At 46.3% G+C, this 27317-nt stretch overlaps 1 protein-coding gene across 13 annotated transcripts in view; it reads left to right on the top strand.

Moving 5' to 3' along the window:
• Window positions 1-27317, top strand: part of KDM2B (lysine demethylase 2B) — a 110600-nt gene that overhangs the window by 66403 nt on the left and 16880 nt on the right. For 12 of the 13 annotated variants that reach the window (XM_074554693.1, XM_074554692.1, XM_074554691.1 and 9 more), the window contains one exon: window positions 5171-5257. In XM_074554693.1, coding sequence (XP_074410794.1) covers window positions 5171-5257 — 87 coding nt within the window. Of the gene's footprint in view, window positions 1-5170; window positions 5258-18344; window positions 18800-27317 lie in introns of those variants that run through there. The other variant, XM_074554701.1, reaches the window with a different exon arrangement.

The following is a 27317-nucleotide window of genomic DNA, read 5'->3' as shown; positions in this document are numbered from 1 at the left end:
CTGGATACTGATGGTTCCCTGCTGGTGAAAGAGCCCATGACCACATCTAAACATCAGACACGCTGCAGGATTGTTTCCCCTGGAATCACCTCTGGATGTTTGGCCAGTCTGTGTCTGATTAGCCAGAGTCAGACTTTTTAAAACCACGTAAACTCAAACATCTTCTTGAACAGTGTCTAAAGAACTGCTAAAGAACTTTCTCACCCATCTTTTTACAGTATTGACCCACATATAAGCCAGTCTTCAGAGAGTAGAAGTCAGTATGGCAGAGTAAATTAATTAAATTGCAGTCAGCTTCCTCCATAACTCCCTGTGGTTGCACAATCCCCTTCCCAGGGGCTCTGAAGGAATGGGGGCAGTCAGGGGCAGTTGAGTACATTGCCTTCCAGATCAGGGGGGAGTCCAGGATGCCCAGCAAGGCCTTCTCTTTGCTCATCAGCAGATTGTCACAGGCAGCCAGTGACAAGGTGTGACCCATTCTGGGAGCCTGGGTGCAGCAGCCATCCCTCCTTCCTGGGAGGGATACAGTGGAGCCAAAGCATCCCATCTCCTCAGAGCATGAGGTTTGTTTTATTCAGTTTATTCACTTCAAAAAAAAAAAAAGTCAAACCCAAGTGTGTGAGTTGTGTTTAGAGCTTTTACCTTCAAAGGGTGGGGCGTGCTGAGGGAGGAGTTGCCAAGTGACAGATTTGAGTTCTCTGAGCATGCTCCAGCACAATGGTCCTGGCAGGATCCAGGGTTCCTTGGTGTGAGGATGCAGCAGTTCCACCCTTGCTCTTCCATCAGGTTCTGATGTTCAGCCCCTCAGCTGGACAGGGTGAATCAGTGCTCCCTTGGGCTTCCCAGGGATCCCCACCCTCTGCTCCACACATGATGGATGAGCTGTTGTTATCACAGGGAACTGGTGGAGATTCAGGTAAAAGCAATTTTGGGTACTGGCTTTACATGCCACAGGACAGTTATTGTATTTAACAATGATATATGCAAAAGATGATTTTAATTATACTGAAACAGTCGTGGCTGAACATTTCTGCAGAGCAGGAGTTCTGGTCTTTAGCACCAGATCCCAAGGTGTGAGGAAGAGCAGGAGCATAGAACTCATGACACCCTGTGGAAACTTAACTTAAAAGATTTGCCCTGTACCACATAAAGACATAATGGCAGAGGAAGAAATACAGTGCATTTTCCAGAATGGTATTTATCTCCTTGACCACTGAATCATGTCCTCTCTTACTTTGCTATACTTTTCCAACCTGTACAGATAACAAGGTGGGGTTTGCTGATAGCATCAGCAGTGGAGTGAGCAGAGCCCCTTTAGCTCACCCTGATGAATACCCAGGGCAGCACTCAGCTGTGTGGCTGAATGGAGGCAGGAATCCTGCAGGAGCTGTGCTAATGACCCGTGCTGTGACTGTGCTTGGCTGTATTAACAAGGTTTATTTCACGGGCAACCCAACTTTCAGGCATGTGATGTATTAATAATGCTTCCTATTAGAAGTACCCTTTTAGTGCACCCATTTGAGAGTTATTTTTAACAAATGCATAGCAAGAACATGCTCTGACAAAGTCTGAAAGCTCTCGCTCTGCTGGGAAAGTCTTAAACAAGTTTCTTCCTGAAGCAAATAAATCAGTGTTTATTCTAGCACTTTTATTTCTTAATGAAATACACTCAGGAACTTTTTTTGTATGACATTCAAGTCTGTCTTTGTGCTTCAGGAAGATAATTAATGTTTTCAGAAAACAGGATATGGATAGTTAAACTGGAGAAAGGAAACCATTTTATTCAGTGATGTGAAGTTCCACAGAAGGAATCGGGGTAGCTCACAAAGAATCCATGCTTTCCCAGCTGAGCAGGAGCACAGTAAAGGATGGGTGACTGGATTACTGCTCTTAGTGGTAAACACAACCACAGCTATTTACAGCTATTTAATGTCAAGCAGGTGAGACTTTCTGAAGTAAAGTAATTTATTTTCCTTACCAGAAGGGAGACTGAAAACTAAACTAAGCCTGTGTAAATTCCTTACACATCATCTTAGCTCCAAACTAAGTGTGCCTGTCTGGTGGGGACACAGCAATCCAGAAGTGCCAAGTGCTGCCTCTGCAGATTGAGCACCCATTTATCACCGTGATGGATGGAGTGCAGCAGCACAGGGGAGCCTTATTTGCAGAGAGGAACAGGCAGAGCAGGGCAGTTCTTCCCTCAGCCCAAACAGGGAATTCAGTCCTGGTGGTTGCAGCAGGGCTGGGGTGGGCTTGTGCATGAGGAAGAAGAGGTCACTGTGATACATCACCATTGTCCTCCTTGGTGCAGTTTGCACTCCACGTCACAGGACAGGTAAAGCTGAGCAGGCCTTGGATTGTGGCACACGTGGAACCACTGCCAGGGATTCTCACCTGTGTGCAGCCTCTGATTCTGCACAAAACATTTCTGTGTGGTACCAGAGGATGGCAATTCCTCTGCTGCTGTTGGGGAACAGGATTGTGAGATCTGCCTCTTACTAATGCCACAGACCTTGCCCACTTCAGAGCAGAAGCACTGCTGTTCTTCAGAAGGGCCTGTGGAAGTCCATTAGAGCAGAAGAAACTCGGTTTGAAGAACAGAGGTTGTCAAATATCTGCAACTCCTTGGCAGCAGGAGAAGATTCTTGTGCAAGACAGATGATATCTACTGAAATATGTTCTTACTTTTTCTTGCCAAGAAATCTTACCCCCTTCCCATTCTGATGACAGAAAAAAACCTCCCTCTACTGAATGTATTTCAGGGGAGTCATTCCTTGCTGTGCTTTTGAAATTAATGGCTAAGCTGAATTCTTACACAGTTAATCAGCTTCTTCCCTTCATACCTGCTGTTGTCACCACAGCCCTCAAGTGTAATGAATTGAGCCACCTTGTGCTGGAAGAGCATCACGTTGTTCCTCTAACTGGAGCCCCATGGCTTTTCTTTATCTTCTTTTTTCTTGTTTTTAAGCAGGTGAACAAAACCCTGCCTCCCCCAGCCTGTTGGGAGCTGACACTTGACTGCAGTGAGCCCAAGTGTGGCTGTGCTGTGCTGGGCTCTGTGCAGACAGCCCTTGTTTTCAGCTGCCTCACATGAGAAGCTGCCATCGTTTTGCATTTCTCCTTGGATAATATTTTCACGTGATACATATGATAACAAGAAACCTTCATTACCTTGCCAAGTTCTTGGAATATACTGTGCTTTCCATTGAACTCCGAGTCTCTGACAGTCGTTAGTGGAAATGTTGAGATTTTCTGTCTTACAGGCTTTCAAACCTAAGAGTGGCAAAGTGAAAAGGGATTAATTTGTCCTTTGTTTATGGCTCTCAAGCCGCCTCCTTGTTCTGGAGAATTTTGCAATGAGAATACAAAAGAGCTCTCAGTTTTAGGATTGAACTTGCAGAGTGTGGTCACAGCTCAGTTAATGCAGAGATCTCTCTCCAAATGAAAAGGACATGAGAAAAGAAATTCTCACTTCACCCTAGCTTGGCCAGAGTTAATTTGCCAATGATTAAAAGTTGTCGGGTGTTGCACTGGCAGAGCAGGTCCAATACAGACTCTGCATCACAGCCAGCTTGGGACAAGCTGGGTTTTACCCCTCAGCTTTGCAAACCCCTGAGTGCACCCACAGCACCAGGCTGATGAAACTGGGCTTGTTGTGGCATTGCTTATTTTGGTCCCTGGTGCTGCTTCCAGCCTGAGCAGCATCACCAACAGCCTTGCTGGGGAGGTGCTGTGTGCAGGAGCAGCTCTGTGCTGGTGTAGCACAGCTCCATGGAAGCACAGCCTGGGGAATTGGGCTGAGGGGCACAGGTTGGCTGAGCTCCGGGGAGAGAGTGAGCCCAGGGACACTGATCCAATCCCAGGCTCCTGGGGACTGGAACCTGCCATCACACTCTGGGCCTTAGGTGGATGATTACAGATGAATTCCAAGTGCGCTCCCTATTAAAACAATTACTGTATTTTAAGCTCTTTTTGTATAGTGTGTGAAATTACTAATTACTAGAGTGCTGCACTGGGGACTGACAGAGCCTGCTGCCTGTTGTTGGCTAATTAAGCTTTTTTCATATACTTGGGAGCTGCACTGCTGAACTTCATTGTCTGGGGTCATCTCCTAAATATTCTGTTGAAGTCATTTCCAACCTGCAGTTCTCATTTGTTCTACTGGAGCTTTTTTATTTTTGGTCTTTAACCTGTTGGTGCTGATTTGGCCTTCAGTTTTCAGCAGCACAGCAGAATCCTCCTCCTGACTACTATTTTTTTTTTGTTTTCATTTCTTCCTTTTCAGCCACCTGAAGTCCAAAATGAAGAGTTTTGTAGCTAAATTAGTGAGCATGTAGGGAGTCACGGGAGGGGAGCGTGGACTGCTCCCAGCTGCACATGGAGTGTTTCACCAGCTCTGTGTTGGGTTACTGGTCATGGGAGTGATTCACAGTGGTGGAAGCTGTGTCAGCCTGTGCAACCCACTCACGAAATCTCTAGAGCAGTGCATCAGAGAAAAGGGCTTGGTGGCAGTGGAAGGGAGGGGAGACCAATCTTTTTCCCTTAATGCTGTCCATTCAGATCCTTTCCTGGTGATCTCTCAGGAACCTGAATGCCTCAGCTGGTCACATAAAGGAGCTGGATTCAGCAGCTCTGTCCTGCCTGTCACGGGGGATGATGGTGCTCTTGGATTGCCATGTGTGAAAAGATGAAAGGCTCCAGAGCACATTTTTGTTCTTGGCTTACCTGAATGATCAGGCACCTGAGGGTTGCTCCAGACTGCACACCTGATGCCTGTGATGGCTGAAATAACAGGGGCAGAGCCTCACTGCTTCTCAGGCCTTCTGTGGCCTGACTGGGAGAGAAGGGTCAGAGGTGGGGTCACTTGGGATTGAATGACCTGGATTTGAGGGAGAGAGGTGACACTGCTAAAACACTGCTCTTGGACACGCCAGTATTAAAGAATTCTGTAACATTTGAGGTGATTGATGGCTGATTTTGCTGCCTGTTTTGCAAGAAGCTTCACATTTGGATGTTAATGAGAGGTGCTAGAGTTTCAGTGGGAATTGAAGGTTTGGAAGCAAAAGTAACTTGCAGAGATCTTGTCCTCTGCCACGAGAGCAGAGGCCTCTGCACTCTTGAGTTGGAGAAATGTTTCTCTGGTTAATAAAGGCCTTTTCATTTACAACAGAACATACTAAAGGAGCATGCTGATGATGACCAAAATCTTGCCATTTCGGGTGTCCCTGTGGTCAGCTGGCCCAAGAAGACCACAAAGGTAATGAGACACAATTACTTACTAACCATTGTTGTGCCTGGTCTGGTGTGTATCTATAATCTGACAAAGTGCTGTGTATTATCTGTTGGCAGCTGCTAGCATTTTTAACACAAAATGTTTATTTTAATGGTTTTATGATTAAGACTTGAAGCAAAACAAGAAATTGCCTTAGCAGAAAGAAATCAGAGTTTCCATTTAAAAAGAATTTGAGCCTTACTTACCAGTATAAAACTTTGATATGTCTTGATCGTTTACTAATTATGGTTAAATCTAAAAATTTTGATGCATTCTGTGTAAAATTAAATGATGTGTAAATGCTACAAATCAGTCACTTAGGGAACACTCCCATCTGAACGAGAAGATGGTTTTTCTCTCACACCATGAGACTTCCTGAGTGCTCTGTACTGTGCCACTGTAGCTTTGGAGCATTGTTTTCTGTCCTTATATCCTAATTTTTCCTCCTATACATGGGAGTCATTCTTTTCACTTTGCAGGAGAACCAGGAGGTTTGCTTCGTTAGGGCTGATAGAGAATTTGAAATAATTACCGAAAGAACAATGTCAAAAGGCTGGTTGTTATTTATAACAGTGGTATGTTTACCACACTGCAGTTATTCAGCACGCTGTAAAAGCAGCTTTGCTTATTTAGAAGATGTCTCATCGCTTCTATTTTTACTTTCATTTTTCACTGAATTAGTTTTATAATCCATTATTTCTTTAGAAATGCTGAAAGGGTCGGTCAGCTTAAATCAGGCTTCGATCTGAAAATCTGTCGTTATCCCTGTAGATACCTTTCAGATAATTATCAGGGAAGATAATTCACTCACTTCTCACTTCTTGTGCTGGTGAACTTGGTGTGGCACGTGTAGCCATGAGAATTTGCTGTTTGCAGGTGGGAGGCAGGAGACCACAAACATGGAGCTGCCAGAGGAGAGTGGGGCAGGATTCATCACGTTCCTTCTTGGTCTCTTTTTGGGTTTTAGCTCAGCACATTTCAGAGGAATTGGGTCTTGTTAAATACATATTTCCCTTTTAGCTTGTAATAAATCCACGGGAATATGCTCTGTGTTTAAAACATCAGTTTAGAAACAACAGTGGAAAACCTTGAGAAACAGGTGTGGGATTCTGCACTCCTCTGTTTATGGCTGCTGCTCATGCCATGGTCAAGTATATTCCAGGCATTGGATAAAGCAAAATCTCTGTGACCAGAGAAAAGGTGGTGTGGGAAACATGTGAGATAAAATTAAGGAACAAACTGACTCCCTTTTGAGCTTGTGAGAGAAGGGAGGATCTGAGTGCTTTGAGGCTTTTATAAGCTTTGGCATTTGTTAATGTTCTTGTTCACTTTATTTTGGAACCTTGATAAATGCTTCATTTCTTCTATTTTATTTCTGTGTGTTGGCAATGTAAGTGCAACTATAAAGGATTTGTAATTTTTGTGACTTAAATCTTACCCTTTTTTGCAAAATCCATCTTGCTGGCTGCAAGGGATTTTTTTTCCAGGTGTTTATTTTCCTTCTGCCTTTCTGAAAGCAAAAACATTCAGGAGGCATCATTCCCACTGGTATGACAATATCAAACATACCAGTTAATAACAAATATAAGGAAAACTTTCTCAGATAGTCAGACTTTAGGTTGAAGTTTGGAAATAAACAAAAATTGATAGGAGACAAAATGCTTTCACCATTCTCTTAATATTTGCCTTGCTTAATCTGTGATCAGTTTCTGTTATGTCTTATGTTTTAGTTCAAAGGTACACTTGCAGATAGGGCTGCACATTTCCCAAGAGAAATTTGTTGTGGTGCTTCTAATTGGCAAATGTCCTTGTCATCTTCCATGCTGCAGCTATTTCCCTTCCTGGGAACAGAGGCCAAGGGAGCAGGCTGGGAAGAGACATCTCAGAGCTGAGCTTTTGAGTTCCAAATGAAAATCTGTGGGAAAGACAATATAGGGGAGATTTGTCTAAAAGCAGTTTTAGTAGTTAAGCTTGGTTATTTCTCCTTTGTTCCCTGTAAGCCCTGATAATGAAATAGAAGATTTTACAGAGAAGAAAAACCCTTAGGGAGGGGGAAACTCCCTTGGAAAATGGATTGTAGCTGGTGGAGCAAGTCTCCATAGCCAGAAGATCCCACAAATGTTGAGCACAAGGCATGGGGAGTAAAATCTACCAGTAATTTTGCTTTCTGCAGTCTTGTAGTTTTTATAGGAGAAGTGGCAGCAATTTCCCAGTGCTCTCTGAGATCCTTGTGTTCAGAGGGAGCAGGAGATCCAGTACAGCACAGTGCTGCTACTGTGGGGCTGCAAGGAGACATTTTAGTTGGTATCAGCTTCCAGGGACAGCAGGATTGTCTGATTCCAAGGCACAAAGGCAAAGAAGGGAACTGAAATCCAGAAAGATGAAGCAGTGCATGGAACACAGTACATCTCTCTTGCTTTCTCCCGAGAGAAGGCTCCAGAAGAGATTTAGAAAGACAAGAGCAGCAGATGGAGAAGGAAGAATAAAGCCAGCATTAAATGCCAAAACATTTCAAAGGAAATGGAAATTACTGTAAAGAAAGGAGGGGAAGAGACTAGAAATGGCAAGAGAGCAGGATTAGGAGAGAAGCAAGGACTGAAAAGGGATGGAGTGGGAAAAGCAAAGAGCAGAGGGAGAGAACCCTGATTAAAGTCAGGGAATAGGGACAGGGAGTGTCTGGGTAAGTAACCCGAGTTGGGGAAGGTTGAGCTTGGTTCCATTGACTTGTTTTGAAGGAATGTGCCTTTGGTAACCTGAACGATTTTTGAAGCAGTAAATAATGTTTCCCTTTAAACCCAAGTCAGTTTCTTTCACGTGTTGTGTGACGTGAGCAGCATGCACAGAGCTGCAGAATGGCTCTTGAAGCCTGTGACATGCTGGGGTTTAAGGCAGAATTGTGTCCATTCACCTCAGACCCCACTCCAGAGAGGAGGAGCTGTCATGGGCAGGACATTTCGCCAAGTACAGGCAGACCTGTCCGTGTGTCCTGGCCCTGCTCTGTCCACCTTTCCCAAAGCCCTTGGGGCTGCCAGTCACACTGCAGCTCCCTGACAGACAGAGTGCTTCTCTGGCACAAGAAGCAATGATCAGCAATGGGTTAGTGAGTAGTTGGAATAACTGGGTGACATTTGATGATCTTGTGGTTAATGCACAAAATGGGAGGCCGGGGTCTGCTCCTGTTCCCAGCTCTGCTGCAGCACCTGGTGTCGTGTGAGGTGAATGGCACATTCCTGCTCCCTGAGCTCTTCCTGGTGGAGATGGGGCTTCCCAGCTGGGAGGTGAAATAATGGTTATAAAGATCTCTTGCATCTTCAGTGAAAAGTTCTGTAGTAAAATGTAGGAACCATTATTGTTTTGTGGTAATAAGAGAGATGGAGTGTGATTCATAGACACCTCTTCAGATTATATTTACTCATCTTTATGGAGCTATTTTGAGTTGCTTGTACTTCTTATAATTTATTGATAATTATTTAGCACAATAATTACTCTCCTTTAAGCACCTTTTCCCTCCCCTTTGGAAACTCTATTTCAGTAGAAGTAAGAACCTTTTTCTATTAGCTGTACAGTAAGAGACAACAGTCCAGTGCCAGTGGTCTTAGGATATGTACAGCAGTCCTAATTGAGGCCTGCTGAAGGAATCAGGAATGTGGGGCTGGTGGATCTGTGCACGCTGCTTGTCCTGCTGGCTGACAGGCCATGCCCCTGCAGGCAGGACATTGCCAGTGCTGCTGGTGCGGATGCGGCCGAGGATGTGCAGCCCCCATCCTGTTCCTGTGCTGGGGCTGTGCAGCCCCGGCCTCTCCTCCCTTGGTGCAGGGCTCAGTGCTGGCTGGGGGGTTGCAGTCATGGATCATTAAAGTTACAAAAACCTCCAGGATCATCAAGTGCACCCTTTGTACAAATGCTGCTGTGCTGGGAAAGATTCCATAGGGCACACTGCCTTCAGTGCTGGGTTCTTCAGCAGCTAAAGAGGAGCAAGGAATCATCCCTACCAACTTCCACCCCATCCCTGGGACAGGAACTTTTGGGTGGTGTGAACAGAGCCTAAACCTGATTTTCCACTGTGGCAACTCACAGCTGGTCACTGGAGCAGGAAGCTGGTTCCTGCCAAGCCCAGCTCCAAACCCATTCCCGTGAGTTACTCAGCCCTGCAGTGCCAGAGTTCCCATTTATCTGCACAGGAATTAGGGATAGTATTTTATTTAGGGAACTCAGAATATGGCTTAAGCAGAAACCACGTTTTTCAAACTATTTCCTATTTCTGGGAGAAAACAGTCAACTCCAGCAGCATGTAATTACACTCTGTGGCAGTGCCTTCTGTTTTTATGTGATAAAGATCTTTAGTTGTCTGTGAAGAGCAGCTATAAAGAACTAAAATACGTTTGGACTCTCCTGTTCTGTGAAGAGTTAGAAATGCAGACTGGGAGCTGGATTCTCATCTCTCTTACCTGGCACAAAACTGAAGCCACTGCATTTGCAATGAGAGTGAGTGTCCAAATATATTTAGGACTGGCTGTGAGCAGGAGATGGAGCTGTAATTTTCAGGAGCTGGTTAACAGTGCTGCAATATGTGGCTGTTTCTCTGATGCCTGTTCATACTCTTTCTCCATGTAATTTTTACCTGGAAGATAGCTGAGAAGTCTAATAAGGAAATGGTAATATTCCTTTTTAATGGAATACTATTAATTAGTAAAGGCCACAAACTGAAACTTTGATTGGATTATTGTTTTTTTTTTAAACACCAGTTTCCCTGCAATTGGCAGTGCAAATAATGTTCATAGCTCTGTATCAGGGCATGAGAACCAGGAAGAAAAAGTAATTATTGAAAAAAAAAAGGAAGACATCTCTCAGGCTGTTTTTTATTGGATTGGGGTGGTCACAGGAGGGCATCACATTAAAAGGGCCTTTCTAGGATGGCAGCATCTTATTTCTGTCATTAGTGAGTTCTGTCCTACAGCAGTTCAGTTTGTGCCCCAGTATTTTTACTAGAAATCTTTTTGGAGAATTCTACACATCCATGCATCTGAAAAAGAAGGGTTAACTCATATGAGCTGATGTGTGAGAGGCAGAGCAAAAGGCTGATTCCTGGGCTGAGGAAAGCCACGTTCCACCAGCCCAGGTCCTTGTGGCACTGTCCTGTTCCTGCTGCTGCTGTCACCACTGCTAAAAGAGCCATAGGAGCAAAGCAGGAATACAGAGATTCCCTTTGCTTATCTGCCACGTTAAGATGGAAGATGATATCTTCATCTAGTAGAATTTTTTTCTCTCTGTGAATTTACCTAATAATTTGTGGAACCTGTTGATGTTTTTGATCTCCTCAGCATCCTGTGCCAGTGTCCCCTGCAGTTTAATAAAGCTCTGTGTAGATAAGTACTTCCTTATGTTGTTTCAGATCTGTCCTTTAATATCATAAATACACTTCATGCCCTCTGTATCATGCATTCTGAGAAATTTGAATGAGGTCTGTGTTCATCTCTCTGCTGTCAAGGATTTTTTTATGCCCCATTACTGTGTTTCAGTATTTTTTCCTCTATTCCCAAGCTGAAAATCACAAGTCAGCTCAGTCTTTTCTGATATAAAAACAATACATTTGAGCATTTTGTTTTTTATTCGAGTTCCATTCACTGTAGTTTTGAGGTGAGGGTGGATGTGGGACTCCACAACCACATCTATTCAGGATGTGATGTTGGAGAGCAGAGACTGGCAGGACAAGGCCCAGCAGAGTTGAAGGGGAGATGATTGTTGTGTGGACTTCAGGGAACAGAATAATCAGGGCAGGAAAAGAGTTATTGAAGCTGATGGACAATGTTGGCATGGGAAGAAGTGAATATAAACATACCAGAAATAGATTTAGGCTGGAAGTTAGATTTCAGATCATTGTTTGCAGTCTGAACCAAAGAGCACACAAGAAGAACAGTGCACAGCTGTGATGAAAAGGGTGGTAGATTTTTAGAATGAACCTGTATTTTAAATAATAAAATACAGCAGGATTAGCCACCATCTCCAGATCTGGACCCCACAGATGTCCCTATGTACTTGCATATGCCTGCCACCAATTCCAGCGAGGAAACTTTTCCCCTCTTTTTGGTGTTTCACCTTAAAAATGCTGGGAAGATAAGAAAATCTACCAGTTTTTAATAACAGAGCTCCTTTATTTATGGATCCAATTTTGTGTGACATTATGCATTGTTCAAAGCTAAGAAATAGTAAGGAAATGGACTAAGAATCAGTGGACACAATAAATTCAATTATATGCAAAAATTAGGGGGTAGAGCATAAAATGGAGTGTTTTGATTAACTTGAAACCAGTGTGATTTTCCAGAAGTGTTGAGCATTGTTTTATATCAGGAATTCTTTCAGCTCAGGGGGAGAGGTGTGAGGTGGACAAAGAACATTCCTGAAAACCTTTGAATAAGTGCTTCCAGTTTTTACTTGCTTGCTTACTAAGAATTCCTGCCATAGCTATCGTTGGGCCAGCTCCACCCAGAGGAGCAGGAGCAGTGAGGGACTCGTTACAGCAATTAGTGTTTTAACCAGAGTGGTGTCTGAAACAGATCCCAGCACGTAGAAATGGCACAACATCAAACCAGCATCAGCTTCAGGAGCCTGCCCGGGGCTACCACCAGGAAAGCAACATTCCATGCAGCAGCAGTGGGAAAACTCTGCCAGATTCCCTAGGACAGGCCAGTTCCATGGAGATCTGCTCAGGGAACTTCCTGCGGGAATACAAATGTATTAGAAAGCACATACTGATAATTAAAAACAAGCACTTAAGAATTAAAGTAAAAATCGAGTCTATCTGGTGTTAGAAAAAGCTTGGAAAGGATAAAAAAGATAAAGGTAGATAAGACAGCAAAACAATCCAGTGTAAATTGTTGTGTGATGTGTTTACTGGTTGAGATTCTGGGTAAGCTGTTGTATGGTGTATTTTTCTGGTTGAGATTCAAATAAGTTTTCCATCAGTCATTCCAAGTGGTGCAGGAGCAAAGAGGAGATTTAAACTGTCACATTTCATTCTTGCCAGGCACCAGCTTAAAGGTGTTTGAAATGATCCCACACAGCAGAGCCTGAACTCTGTTTGGTGTCAACAACAATTTTAAATGCCAGTAGTCTACAAGGAGATTTGCATATACAAATATGTGTGTATTGTGAATCCTTTTTGTTGATAAAAAGTCCTGATTATAAAGTTCATAATCTACTGCAAATCAGGCATTTCTTCATAGTTATCAAATACTAATAATTACTTTTCTCCCAGAAAATAGCACAAGTACAAAAGAAAATGAGGATTTAAATCAATTTAAATTTGTTTTTCTCTTTACTGATTTAAATTGTGATTGGAATCAGTGATTTAAATAATTTTGAATAATTCGTGTTCTTTTACACTGTAGAATAGTAGATGCCATGTGGTAGGAGAGAGATGAAATACATTCAAGAAAAACACCCCAGTTCTGGCTCCTGACAAATCTATTAAGACACAAAACCCCATAGTTGATGTTTGGGGAATATTTTTTTGAGGGAATTCCACAATAGCTGTATGAAACTAAGGCCTTCCCCTGCTAAGTACACGTGGAGGCAGGAAGCAAACCTGGTGCACCAGAACCGAAGGTTTCTCGAGGTGCAGTGCAAAGGAGGGAAAGCTGCTGGAGCTGCTGCAGTTCCTGTCCAGGCTCTGCTTTCCCAGGGCAGCCCTGCCCAGCAAGGCAGCAGCTCCCTGCCCCACCTGTTTATTTTTCTGAGTGCTGTTTCAGTCTCTCACACACATCAGTCCTCCAGACAAACTCATTTGTGCAGTAACTCGGTGCAGAGCTGAGCAGTTCCAGGGTCCAACAGAATCTGCCGTGGGGGTGGGACAGGATGGTCCTGAAGGTCCCTTCCAGCCCACTCCCCTCGGTGACTCCACACAAGAGCCTCACTGCCTATTGCCTCAGTATTTTTCTAACACCTTTGCCTGGTGACTTGACAGATTATTTCTCACCTCAAGAGGCTGTACTTGAAATATTGTGTCCCTTCAGGGAGTAATTATAAATAGCAAGGACTTGAATGAGCACCTTCTTAATCTTCCATCTTTGACTTAATATTTTCACTTCTTATCAACTCTCAGCCACTTGCTTTGAAATCTGACCAATGCCTTTATGTGATTAATACATCAAACAGGTAAATTAGAGCCATTTTGACTCTGACTAGAAATCTAAATGGATTGGGGAAAAAAATGAACAGACATCTCTGTTTTCCAACTGTTGTGCTCCAGGTATGATACAAGAAGATTTATGTATTCCTCCCCATTGTCATTCTTCTGCCACAGACACGAATATTCAGTAATATGAATTTTTCCCAACTATGCCTTGACTACCATTTTTCAAGACAGAAGCTTTCTCTTTATTTCATGACAGTCTAAGTGCTGATGAAAACTACTGTAGTCTTAAGACCTTTTCCTTAGATAGTCTTTGTGAAATGAGTTGACAGATCTCAGATTTTATCCCCAGGAGCCTGGTCCACGTTTATGGCTGAGCTGGCCAACAGAAGCTAAGGTTTGAACCTGGTTCAAGACTTCCAACATCCTTTTGCTCTCCACCACCTCGACATCAAAGCAATCCAAGCTTTGAGTACGTATCTGAAAGTGAATAGTTTTGTTTCTGGACCAAGCACATTGGCAGAGCAGTGGGAAAGGCGTTTGTCATTGCAAGTACAGGCCGTGCAATTGTGGACATTAATCCTGCGTGCACTTTTCAGAACAAAATGGAATTGTATGTTCTGTCCCCAAGAAGATGGCTTCCTCTTAGTTCCACAGCACATTGAAATGAAAGTCTGCTGAGAATATAAATGAGGGCTTGTTTCAACTTCTGGACTTTCTGCAGGCACCAGTGGACCAGACAGAAGAGGGACAGCAATGCTCTCCTTTTTGAAAATAACAAATACAACAAAATATTTGGGTACATTCCAGTAAAAGCTGTGAGTCTTAGCCTGGTGTGGTTTAGTTGTTAGTCCTGGATGTTACCCCACAGATCCAAGTCAAGTTTGTAGGTGAGAACAATGAGCGATGAGCCCTCACAAGCAAACTGCACTTGAGCTTTTCCTTTGCTCAGCATGTGTTTGGGTTTGGTCTCTGGATTTTCAGGCTGCTGCCCACACGTTGGACACAGCTGACTCTCCCAGCGTGCTGTGCTGTGTGTCAGAGCACACTGAGCCTCTTGCAGGAAAGCAGGTTTCCTATTCCGGTTAATCCACTCTTTCACATCTATTTGCATGTTCCTCCACAGCATGGCACTCACTGCTTATCTTCTTAGGAACCTCCTTCTCTAGTTTTTGCATTTGCTGACAGAACATGGCTCTTGGAGACATAAACTGTGCTGTGGAAATGCTTTGTGCCATTAGGCCCTGTGGAAGAAGGAAGCATGGCAGGATTTCCCCCATTTCCTAGGGGATCGTCCCAGTCATGTCATGGCTCTTCCTGCAGAGAAGAGTCTGTCTTGTGTGATAGATGAAGTCCACGTTTCACCATTCTGCAGTCTTACTTATTACTTTCTTAAGAGGACAGGGTGTTGGGGTTTGGGGAGGGTTGTTTGGGTTTTAAGGCTGATGTGTGAGGAGTTCCTGTCAGCGAGGTTTGCTGGGCTCTTGTTTGGGTGCTGCTCCTCTGCTGCAGGGCCCAGGCTGTGCCCTCCCTCCAGCAGGGTCTGTACAGCCCTTCTGCCTTGGGTTCTCCTGGAACAGTGCTGGACACTGCTTAGGGACCTGGGAGCAGTAGCATTGCATGGAGGGAGCAGTCAGTATTATTTCATCTTGCTTTACTTTATTTGATTTAAAGTTGATCAATCAGACTCTATTGAAAAGATTGTGACAGATACTCAGTGCATCTGATGACAACTCTTATGTCATAGTTCAGATGAAGTAGATGGGAAGCAGTGAGATTGTGGGTATTTAGGCTGTCAGACTGTCACTGCTAGTGTTGAGAATACAGCTGAAATATTGGTTAAAACTCTTGAGAAAAGTGTCATGAAATTTGCCCAGGCCCAACAGTTAAGATCGTATTTCATGTGAATAGACACTTACACCAAAACAATGAACCTTAGAAAGCTACTAGGTAACTCTCTTATTCTGATACAGGTCAATAATTGTGATTCATAAACATCTCAGTGGGTTTCCTTTCCAAAAATGTATGTGCTGGCCTGCAAAAAGCAGCAGCAGCTCAAATCACTTCTTTTTTCAAGGACTTGCATATCAACCAACTTGAGATCTAATTGTTTCTGTGTAAATATTTTTTCTAATACCAGCTAAATATAATACTCTGTAAAGATGCATAAAAAGTTTCAAGGGAAGCTTAAATCAAAAGTGTGTTTGTGCCACATAAAAAACTTTATTTCACTTCATTATTGAGCATCATAAACTGTAGTGTGTAATAGGAAAACACAGATCCTGTTCAGGGCTGGCAGCAGCAGCTGCAATCTGTTGGTACAGGAGATGCTCAGGAGTGAGTGAGTACAGCACAGGGGTTGTAGTCGTCCTCCCCCAGCTTGGTTTTACTACTTAAGGATATTTGCATGAGAATAAAATCTGGTTCTTTGGCACTCATCTGCTCCTGCTGTTTATTCTTCGCTTGAGGTTATTGTCTCAGTTTGTGACAACATAATTGGTTTCTGTGGAGAAGATTATGATATTGATGAGACTTATATATGACTTCAGGTGAGGTGCAATCAAAGCAACAGTTCAAAATAGAAGGTGCTGTCTGTTTTCATGCAGTTTTCACTATGGCTCATTCAGCAGCGTAATTAAGGATGTTATTTATTACTGAACTGTATCACACTAAGCTGAAGTAGGGACACAGTTCTGCCACTGCAGGCAGGACTGGGGTCACTGCTGCTTATTTTGTGTTCTAAACTGTTGTAAACTCCACCAGGCTGGGCAACCAGACGCTGTTCACACAAGGGTTGCTCACTATTTGTTGTAATTTAGTGTTCTCTAGTGCAGACGAGCTGAAAGAATTGAGCTGGAAAATGCTCTCTTAATCATTCCTTCTGTGTATTAAATATTCCTTTGAATGGTTAGCTGCTCTTGTACAGGAGAACTTTTTTTGAGAGCAATTATAATCAGAAACAATTATTTTATTGTGTTGTTTCCCCCTTGCTGATTCCCAATTTGCTATTTTATATCATACCCCATTCCCATTTTTTTAAACACTATCTCGGCAAAGTTTACCTAGGGTTTGGAAATCATTCCAAGACCTGGGCATGTGTGAGCTGTCTGTCCTAACCCTGGCTCTGTAATTAGAGCTCTCTTGTCACTTGTGGTGCTGCTGCAAGGGCAGCGTGGCTGTGCTGTGGGATACACTGGGAAGGAGCTGCTGCAGCCAGGGGAGGCCAATGCCAGCATCAGGAGTGCTGGAATGTGCTGCACATGGAGAGGAGGAGGATGATCTCTGACACGATTTAATTTGCTGTGAGTGACATTTCACCGTGGTGTGACTGGTGGATTGTCCTTGGGGGATGTCACAAGTTATTTTTTTCTCCCGCCTGGATTACGGAGCCAAAAGGCCGGAGGGACAGACGGCTGTGAGCCAGGTTAGAGGGAGCCTTGCAGGGAGCTGGGCTAGTGGAGACTTGGTCTGCCAGGGGCAGGTGTGGGACCAGCATTTTCCTTCCGGATGTCACCTGTGCTCCTCCTGCTGCTGCTGCAGGCCAGGTGTATTGTGGCACTGCAAACACGGCTGGAGCCACGTTCTTGCTCGTGCTTGAAAACATTGTAGGCCTGTCATGAGATGCATCCCCCCCTTCCTCTCTCCTCCAGAAAACATTGGATTCTGATATTACCTTGTGATTCTGAAAGCCAAGGCCTTAGGCACATGCCTTTCGTGCCTCAGCTTTCGTCTGCTCCTGCTCCCGGTTGTGTAGGAGCACAATGGGGGAAGAGAGAAACCTGAGGAGACAGAGGCTGAGCACATCCTGGGAGCCCTTCATGTGTTGGGAGTAAATGCTTTGCTCCCAGCATGGTGGATGAGCAGGATGGGGAGAACACCATTGCCTACCCATCATTTGAGTTGGAGTTGGCAAGGACGGAAGTACAACACTCAATGGATATTTAATGTACTGAAAATAAGGAAGGGGCATAATTACACGATTCACATTGCTTTATCAGCAATTGCCTGTAAATATGTGTTTAAAGTTTGACTGTGTTTTGTTACTTGAACTTGAGGGACCAGGCTCAGTGTGGATCCTGGTGTCACAAGGGCTCTGTTCCTGCTTGCTCCCGTGCCAGCTCTTGCCTGTTGCTGCCTCTTCTGAACTACCCAAAGTGGTTGTGCCGTGTGGTAATTCAGACCAGGGAACTGAGCTGAAACTAGTTTGGCAAAAATCCTGATGCAAGGACCATTAGATGTGCTTCTTATGGCTTCTTGGTTGCTCAGCACATGCAAATATTTAATCTCATGTTTAATTCTGTGTTGTGGGCGTAGGAGCCGGAGGCAAAATCCTAACAACTTGAGTGGAATCGGGATTTCCCCTGAAAGCAGGCCCATAAATCCAATGGGAAATTTAAATCTCCAGCACTCAAATACAGGCCTGTGACCCTCGAATTGTGGAGGGCCAAGGCAGTGTCCCTGTGGAGGTGCTGGCCCCGGGACCTTTGGATCCAGAACAGGTCCCCAGGTGACCGATGTGTACCATGTCACACTGGGGTTTCATTGTGGAACCCCAGCAGCGGGGCAGGATGATCAGAGCGCGGCTAGAAATGGTTCCTCGGAGCAAGTCAGAGAGGGGGTGCCTGCACAAGGAGCAGCAGCGTGAGGCCAGATGCGAGCAGCTCCACCAGCCGGGTCGCCTCATCTTATCCCAGCGCTGGTTCTGGCGCTTGCAATCTGGAAGTTTGCTCGGTGCCTTCCTCCTGCCGAGGGATGGAGGTTCCGCGCCGCGGGAGGGGAGCGGGCAGGTAGCGCGGTGCAGGGTGTGTGTGTGTCGGTGTGTGCGGTGTCTGTGTGTCTGTGTGTGTGTGTCTGTGCGCGTCTCCTTTGTCTGAGCAGCCCGAGCAGCGCCGAGCGCCCCGCGGGCGGCCGCGCATCCTCCCCGCCCAGCGCCGCTCGGCACACCCGAGCCTCGGCCCGCCCCCGCCGGCCCTCGGCACATCGCGGGGCTCGTTACCGCCGGGGGACCGACTGCCGGCCGGGCGGCCGAGCCCCCGGTCCCCGGCCGCGCCGTGTGCGGGGGGCGGCCGCGGTGCCCCGGCCGCGCGGTGCCCGCTGTCCCCGCAGGCCGGCGGTGTGGAAGCGGCCCGCGATTGGCCGTGCCGGCAGGGCCAGCCCCTTCCTGGCTGCCTGGCATGAATATGCACGGCCCCCCTTCCTCCTCCTCCTCCTCCTGCATGTGTGTGTGTGTGTGCGGGGAGCGGGGCTCCGCCAGCAGCGCCGCTCCAGCCATGTCAGCTCGGCTCCGCCTGGGCCCACCATGAGCCATGGCCATGTCTGCGAGCGCCGACGAGGAGGACTACGAGTCGGAGCCGGAGCCCGAGCCGGGGCCGGGGCCCGAGCTGGGGCCGGAGCAGGTCCGGGGCGGGCGGCGAAGTTTGCAGCGGGAAGGGAGGGGAGGAGGCCGGGCCGGGCAGCGCCGCGCCGGCCGCGGGGACGGGAACAATGTGGGGTCGGGAGCGGCCCCGGGGCAGCGCCGCCCGCCCAGGGACCGCGCCGGGCGGGGCCGCGGAGCCTCCGCGGGGCCGGCCCGGGGCGCTCGGCCTCGCCCGCCGCGGGCGCCCCGGGCACCGCGAGTTCGGCACCTCCCAGGGCCCCGAACGCGCCGCGAGCCGTGGCTGTTGCCTCTCGGGGGCTGCCCTGTCCGCGGCAGAATTGTTATTTTTTTTCCTATTAAGATTCCTCAAATAGCTGAGAGGGCTGCGGGACTTGGGGGAGAGTCTGATGCTGAGCCTGGCTACCTTGTCTTCGTTTGATTTATAGCCAAAGCCTCCTTTCCATTCCCAGGGACGAGGGATGTAGAAGAAAGAGAAGGATGTGTGCCGGAATGAAAAGAGAACTTTTATTAATACTTGCAGGGTTTATTCTCTGAAGGCTTTTTTAATTTTTTTTTTCCTGTGGGGGAAGGAGAATAAACTTCTTGAATTTATGAAGTAATCTGTGAAAAATAATCCAGAACATATGTTCTAGATTGCGTATTTTACTCTCTAAGAACTGCCTAAGCAATTAAAAATGCACCAGGAATAGTATTAAACATGTGTATGTAATTTAAACATAAACTTGATAGTTTTGTTCTTAACTCGAGGTGTTTCGCTCTTTAAAATGGCCTGATATTGTCTTTTTAGAGACGAGTTTCTATGGAGTCCAGGTGTTGAGACGATCTTCCAAAACCCATCTTGTTTTGAACAACTTTACCTTGTTTTGGTTCAGAATTGCGCGTAGAAAACAGGGTCAGAAAGGAATTTGGGGTGATGGTGAGCCTTGGGTGCTCCCCAGGGATGGCAGAGCAGATGCAGGAGCCTTGGGGGGCACAACGTGCTGTGCTGGCCTGGTCAGTGTCAGCCCAGGAGCCTGAGCTGAGGTTTGCATGAGTAACTTTATTGAGCCTTTACCTGATTCTGAGTATTGTGTGAATGTGCAGGCCTGTGCTGCTTTTGAGTTCACTGCTGTGCTCCCACACATAGTAGTTAAATATCCCAGTCCTTTTCTTAAATTTTTTCTCATGCCAGGCCTTTTCCATTTGTGTCTGTGTCTTGGTGCAATCACTGCACACTTTTTAAAAAGAGCTAATGGTTGGGAGAGCAGATTGGTCTCAGATGTATTGTACCAGCTGTGAAATTGTTGCTTGGAGGTGCTGGTTCTTGCTGGATGAATCTGGAAAGTTGGTTATGTTCTGGGATTCTTCAACTCTTCTAAAACCTGAGGCTTTCATAGCATTTTTGTGTCTTAGAAGTTTAAAACAAAAATTAATGCGGGACAGGGGAAATCTTTCTTTTGGAGTTTCTTAAGAAGCTTGGTCTGGTCCTAAACTGTAGCGCAGTGACCTATGTACCAAAGAGCTGTGGAATGTTTTCCTTTCTGTTCCAGTGGTAAAACACCTCATGTAGTTCCAGCTGTATTTTCATACAGGCCTGCTTTAATGTCTACATACCCTCTTTTTCTGCACAGGACATGTCAAATCAATATTATGTTGCTTTTCCTACTGCAATAGCCCTTATGTGTAACAGGTGCTTCACATCTAAGGGAGCAGTTGAACAGCACAATTTCAGTGCTCGGGTAGAAGCCCACAGGTTTTGTCATTTTTTATGCTGACTTTCATTCCTCTTTCCCTGGTCTGTGTCGCACCTAAGAAGGCAAAAAGACTGTGAGGTTCTGCAGCACACAGGATTTACTGCACTTGTGGCAGTTGCCAGCAGTGCTGGGGCTGTGTCCTGTGTCCTGGGCAGCACCTGCCCCAGCCCACCAGGTTGCTGTGTTCCTCCTGGTGGGAAGAAATTTGATTTCTGACTGTGTGTAAACGGAGAAAAGCGTGCCTGCTTGGGACAGGGGGATTTGTCCCAGAGCAGCAGTAAAAAAGCTGTGTTGTGCCCTGAGTCTGGAACTTAGCGGGGTCTTTGTTTTAAGAGCTCCTACTTTTGCTGGAGCTTATCTCCCAAAGCATGTTTTTGCCAATATATCTTATTCCACCCTCCAGGCCTAACTTCTGCCTCCTCACCACCAGAGGAAAATAAACAGGGGCACTGACAGTGGCACTGATGTGCCAGTTTATCACACCCTAAACAACATTGCTATGTTGGCAGAAAAGCTGCTGGAGTGTCATTAACACCCAGATGAACCTGCAAAGTATAAACTTTTATTTTCTTTCTGTTTTCTTGGGGGAAATGAGTCTGATTCAGAAGTGGAGTTCTGTGTGGTCACCTGGAAGGGTCACTAAGAGCTGCTTTGGTTGTGGTGGAAGGGGATTTTGTAGGTATGAAGTGGAGGAGATGGTGGCAGTAAACATCTGGAGAGGATTAATGCTGGTTTGGGATAGCTGGGATTGAAAAAGTTCCAGTGCCTTCCCTTTCCCTTGGGTGCTGCTGTTTAATGAGGGACCTTGGACTTGAAGGACACCTCCACCCCAGCAGGAGTGTGTTCTGAAGGAGGGTGATGTAACTGTAAACACTCGCTGGGAGAGGAAAACAGCTCTCCTGGAGTTTGCTTGTGCAGATTTTTGGGTAGATAGGCTTTGGTCAGACCTGGTCCTTGGTGTTGGCATGTGCTCTTCAGTTAATACAGCTTTTAAGGATGTTATTGGCATCAGTGGGATTTTTTGCTCTCTTAATCTTGCTTCTTCCTTGGCCCCACTGCATTCCTGCAGTTACATCATCCTGTCCTTCCTTCTTCCTCCGAGTTCTTCCTTTGAGAAGGGTTTCTGTTAATTGCTAAACAGATGTAAGGGTTTATTACAGAAGAACTGTTGACTTGGTTGTGATTATTCCCAGGCTCCTCAGAGCAGTGATGGAATCTATGGAAGAGTTAGAAATAGGTGTGGATGTGGCACTTGGGGACATGGTTTGGTGGTGAACGTGGCAGAGCTGTGTTAATGGTTGCACTCGATGATTCCTGAGGCCTTTCCAACCTGAGCAGTTCTGTGATTGTGCAGTGCCTGCAGTGTGAGGGTAACGGGCTGAGGCAGCCAAGGCCAGCACCCATGTTTTGGGGCAGATGCAGGGTTACCTGGTCAGTTTGGGTTTCCAGTGGGAATGCCACAACTCCCTGCATAAGGTGGCTGGGAGAGGAGTGTGGCACTGGAGCAGGAGGGGACAGTGCTGCTCACTGCCCTGGGCAGCACACAGCAGTCTTGTCCTCCAGAGCTGGCACCCTGTTTGGATGGAAAAATGCAGTGGCAAAGGATGTAGATCTAACTGACCAGAAGCCTTTGCTGTGCCACCCTGTGCTGTATCCTGTGCCCAGTGTTGTCCATGACCCAGCCCCTTTAGGGTGGTGTTTTAGGTGACAGCAGTTAGGAATTGTGGGTTAATGCGTGCAGCTTCTGTAAAAAATATCTTCCCTTTAATGTTTATTTATCAGACCTTCTAAAAAAACAAGTGGTTGTTAGATTTGGCTATCCTAATTCTGTTAAAACAATTGCATTGTGATGCAGTGCCACATAGAGCTCTAAGCTCAGGACTGGCACCTGGCAAGGCCTGGATTCTCATCTGTGAGTGCTGTTGTGGTTGTGAGGATGTGGTCAAACTACAGAAAATGAGAATAATCAGAATTTGTCTGTATGTTACAGAAGGAAATCACTGCTGCCTTGCAAATGCAAGGGACGTATTTGTGTGGCACAGCACCTGGAGCAGTGAACACTGCACACATAGAAGGTGTTGTCCAGGGGAGATGTACACTGTGGATTCTACAGGAGCTGTTCAGGTTGTACTTGGTTGAAGTGAAGTGCTTCAGGGTCTTGCTGACCTGCCCCCTGAGGGGCCCTTCAGAACAGCCCCACACATCTCTGGGCTTTTTGTGGAGATGTTGAGTCTGAAATAATGGTTTGGTGCTGCTGGCAGGAGTTTAAAGCAGGTCACTGAAGCTGAGTGGTGGAATAAGAGCTGTGCCCAGGTAAAGGCCACTTGCAGAAGAGCTCGTTTCTAGGCTGCAGGCTTAGTCAGCCTTGCTTTGAGAACCAGGACCTGCCTCCTGCTGGACTTGGTGGCAGGGTCAGCTGCTCTTCCTCTCTAGGGTGGAGGAGTTTGTGTGTGAAGTTGCCTGGTGACATCTCTGGCAGATCCCCGTTGGTGTTGGGACAGCAGCTGGGGAACATCAGCACCTATTTAATGATGCATTTAATGGCTGATGGCTCTTGCAGTGTTTTCTCCAAAGTTTGGTGTTCAGGGTGTTTTTTGTTTGCCCGAGGTCTTTCGAGTTGTTCTTTGCAATTGTGAAGGTTAGAAATTTGCTGCTGTAAACACCAGGGTTATGTTCCTGTTGCAGTCAGGGTTGTGCTCAGGGCAGAGGCCATTCCTTAGTGCCTCTGGTCCTTCTGACCCTGCTTGTGGTTTTTTAGTGACAGCTGGGCAGGGCTGGGACATGTGGAAGTGTGCTGAGGTGCTGTGAGAAGGCAGTGGAATCTGCCCAGCAGCCAAATGTTTGTCCATAACCAGGATAAAGTCATGTTCTGAGCAGAGGCTTGCAGGTAGCTCATTTCCTAGGGTTGGTTTAGAATTGTGAGTTTATTCCTGGGTCTGCACAGCCCTGTTGAGAGACTCTTTAATTTCTGGTGACCACCCCACCAAGTGCCCTAATTGTGCTGAATTTGATGGGGGCTGTAGGAGGCCAGCACTTCAGAAAATCGCTGCATTTCCTGTTGGAGGGGTGGGCATGTTTAAGCTCTGTGGTGTGGGAGGGTGAGCCCAACTTCATGACTTGTAAATGGTTTTGAGGTGCATAGAACAGCACCTGTGATGGGCCACGTTCATCCCCAGTGCTGTGTCTGCTTTGGGAACAGGAGCAAGTTACCTTTGTGTGTCATAGCAGCAATATGGACAGCACCAAAAAAATCCCACAAAAGAAACAAAAAACCCAAAACAAACCTCAGACAAAGCAAGCAACCCAGCATGGTGTCCTGTGCAAGTCCACCAGCTTACTAGGCTTCGGTGTAGTAGAGATGTGAATTTAAGATATTAATCCTAATACATTTCAGCAGCTGCTTGCTCTGCCTTTTTGAGAGCTTGGCAGAGTGGCTGTCAGCACTCCAGCATCCCCTGCCTCTCTTTTGCAGATTTCCTGTGGCCACAGGAGTTTCGAGCACAGTTCTTGTGGAGATGTTGGAACATGGTGGCTGGTGATGGTGTTCCAGGCAGGCTCTCTCTCAGCTCCCTGGCTACTTTGTAAGGGTTAAGAGAGGAAAAAATCTTCCAAGTTTGGTGCAATCTTTGTTTGCTTGACAGTTCTCAGAGACAGCTCTGGGGGGCTACAGAGGCATCAGGTCCAGGCTGTGCTTGAGAGTTGCATCTCTTTGGGAGAGGAGATGGTGGGGTCCCTCCAGAGGAGTGAGATTGTGTCCCCCCAGTGGGTGTGACAGCCAGGCCTGGCCCCAGGCCCTGGAGCTGCTGTTTGCTGTTTGCTGGGCACCCAGCACAAGGAGTGCTGCCATCCCCTGCCACGGGCTCGTTATTTGCAAGGCAAATCCATGGAGTTGTGCTGGGAGGGTTGCAAGTGGCAGTGCAGAGATGGGGACAGGAACTTAGAAGGAGATTTTCCCCAGCCTCATTACCAGGCCTGGGATGTTGTAAAACTGCAGTCTGAGCTGGAAATCCTGCAGCATCTCCTCACTAACATCGACCTGGAATTTATCTGGCTGTCTGCCACGTGCTAAATAAACCCCAAGCCATGTTGGAGGCTCCTTCTACCCCCTTGAATCCCAGGCCAGATTTTCTTCTGTGGAGGTTTTTAAGCGACCACTTTTGGAGCCCCTTGAAACTAGATACGAACGGGAATTCCTGCAAGGCCTCTCCAGCCTTGCTGGCTGCGACATCCTGGAGTGAAAACGTGGCTTGGATTGAGGATTGGTTGGTTGGTAAATTAGTACAAACCCAGCTAGTACAATTTGCTAATGAGCAGCGAAGAGGTTTGGGTAGGCAAGAATGTTCCATAGAGTGAGATGGAGATCTGCACCTCTGCTGTGTTCTGGTGGTGTCTGGAAGAAAATCTGAGTTGTGTGGTGTGGTCTGACTTCAGGCTTGTTCTTGTACTTTCACCTTCCGGCTTTTGTGGGTTTTTTAGGACTCTCAAATTCTGTGTTCAAGTGATGCCTTTTATCACTTGTGTCTTTGCAGTGTCCTGGCACTTAAACTGTTGTCCTCAGAATTAGGACTTGGCTCGTATCACTGTGGCAGAAGCAGGAGTTGTCTTTCAGCTGGAAAAGTACAGAGTTTGATTTTTCCTTGAAAGCATTTAAAAACAGCATTCTCACGGTGTCATAGCTGTTGTTTGCCTCAAACTTAATCATGTTGCTTCCCAGTAGGAAGGAGTCAGGTGCTCGCACAGAATCTTCCATGTGCTGTTGTCCAAGGGGAGCTGCCAAGGTTGTTGTGCATGTTTTGGTTTAACTTGTTCCCGCTGCTATCCAGCCTTCGCTTCGTGTCTCGCCTCCCTTCCTAGCTGAAGGAGACTCTAATAGAATGGAGGAGTGATTCATGCTGAGGAAGAAAATTATCTCTTATCTAGGTTGCCTCTAAGCCAGTCCTGCCAGAGCCGACTTTATCCTTGAGAGGCTGGAAAGTTGGTCTAGAAGGTAAATATTTATCCTTTGGAGTGTCTGACATTGATCCGCAATCCAGGCGGCCGCTGCGGCTGCCGATGGGAAGGAAGCTCTGCTCACACAGCACAGCCAGGCTCAGCCTGCACACGGAGCAAAATCTGTTCTGGAGGAGTGGAATTTAAAACTTTGCAGAAATTTCTGCACCCTCATGGACTGAGTAGTTTTCTCCCACCTCAGTAATGATAGTCTGCAGGAGAGAAGACTTAAGGAGTCTGGCTCCTGACTTCTTCGCTTCCAGCACTGAGATTCCTGGGATGAGGCTGTTAAAATATCAGCACTTCTCTGCAGCTTAGAGAAAGTCACTGGAGCTTTGCTAAGTCAGCTGGGAGGAAGATCAAATACACTGCAGTGTGGCTTCTCTTCAGAGTTGTACAGCAGGACACTTGGGGAAGCTTTTGTACAACCAAGTGTACGAGAGATGTTTGCATATCCCTTCTTTTAAAAACTGTGGTGGAATTTCTGCATGGCTCCTTACAGCCAGGCTACCCCTGCCTTGGTGATTGCCCAGAATTCAACAGAAACAGAAAGTGAAACTGGGTGGTCTGTTGGTCATATGCTGAGATGTGCAGAAAATGGAATAGTTGTATAAATGCAAAACCAAGTGAACTTTGCAGTCCTGTTGTTATCATCTTTATGGAGAAAGCTGTCAGGGGTCAGTATGAGCCAAGCCAATTCTTGCATAATTAGCTCCATACAATTACATGGTATTTAGTGATGTCTGGCTTGAGCTGTAAGTTCTTGTGTGTAACAGGGAGTTTCTGATGAGAACACGAAATTTGGATGTCCAGAGTGAATATGTTGCAGTTAACCTAATCATTTCAAATCTTTTCATGCTCCTTTAGTTTCTGTCTTAAAGGTCATTGAAATCTAGACCTGGGATGCCCTTTTTAGCCTTTGCACATCAGTTGGTGTTCTATTTCTGAGCACTTGCGGGTGTTGGATAGGAGGGGAGCTACCTTGGAAGGGTTTTGTAGCATTTGTGTTTTATTTCCTACTTTATTGCTTGGCAGTAGTTCATTCTCTGCTGATTTTTTAGGAATATGACTGGAGGCTTGAGCCATTGGCTGAGTGTTTCTCTGCTGTACCTAACCACCAAATCACTTCTGCTCCTCCTGAGCAGAGGAAACTCTTCTGGCTTAACCTGAGCACAAATCTAAGATACCTCTAGCCCAGAGCTCAGCACTGGCACAGATCATCTATTGACCCAAGCCAAGAACCTCACTTGGGACTTGATCTTGTGTTGAGCTGTGCTTAAACGTCTTTTCCCTGCCCTCTTGTTGACATGGGCTTGTGCTGGCTTCTGTGTCATTTTACAGCCCATCCTTTCTTGGGAAGGCAGTGGAGCTCCTTTGTGTCTGAGAGTGACCGTACTCATCTGCTGAGTGTTACCTGCGTTTACCTGTGTGTGTGTGTAATTCACTAACAGGGGTCAGCTTGGTGCAGACTCAGCAGGGAGCTGGATGTGCAGCTCACCTTGTGTGTGTGTGTGTGTGTGTGTGTGTGTGTGTGTCTCCCAGCCGACCCTGTGTGTGTCTCTCCCAGCTGACCTGTGTGTCTCTTGGAGCTCACACACTCTGTGTGTGTGTGTGTGTGTGTGTGTGTGTGTGTGTGTGTGTGTGTCACAGCTCACCCTGTGTGTGTCTCTCAGAGCTGACCCTGTGTGTGTCTCACAGCTCACACTATGTGTGTTTTACAGCTGACCCTGTGTGTGTCTCTTGGAGCTCACACACACTCTGTGTGTGTGTGTGTGTGTGTGTGTGTGTGTGTGTGTGTGTGTGTCACAGCTCACC

Source organism: Zonotrichia albicollis, chromosome 18 (genome assembly GCF_047830755.1).
Source record: "Zonotrichia albicollis isolate bZonAlb1 chromosome 18, bZonAlb1.hap1, whole genome shotgun sequence".
Taxonomy (NCBI): domain Eukaryota; kingdom Metazoa; phylum Chordata; class Aves; order Passeriformes; family Passerellidae; genus Zonotrichia; species Zonotrichia albicollis.
Note: the sequence above shows the minus strand (reverse complement) of the source record. Positions and strands in the feature narration are given on the sequence as shown.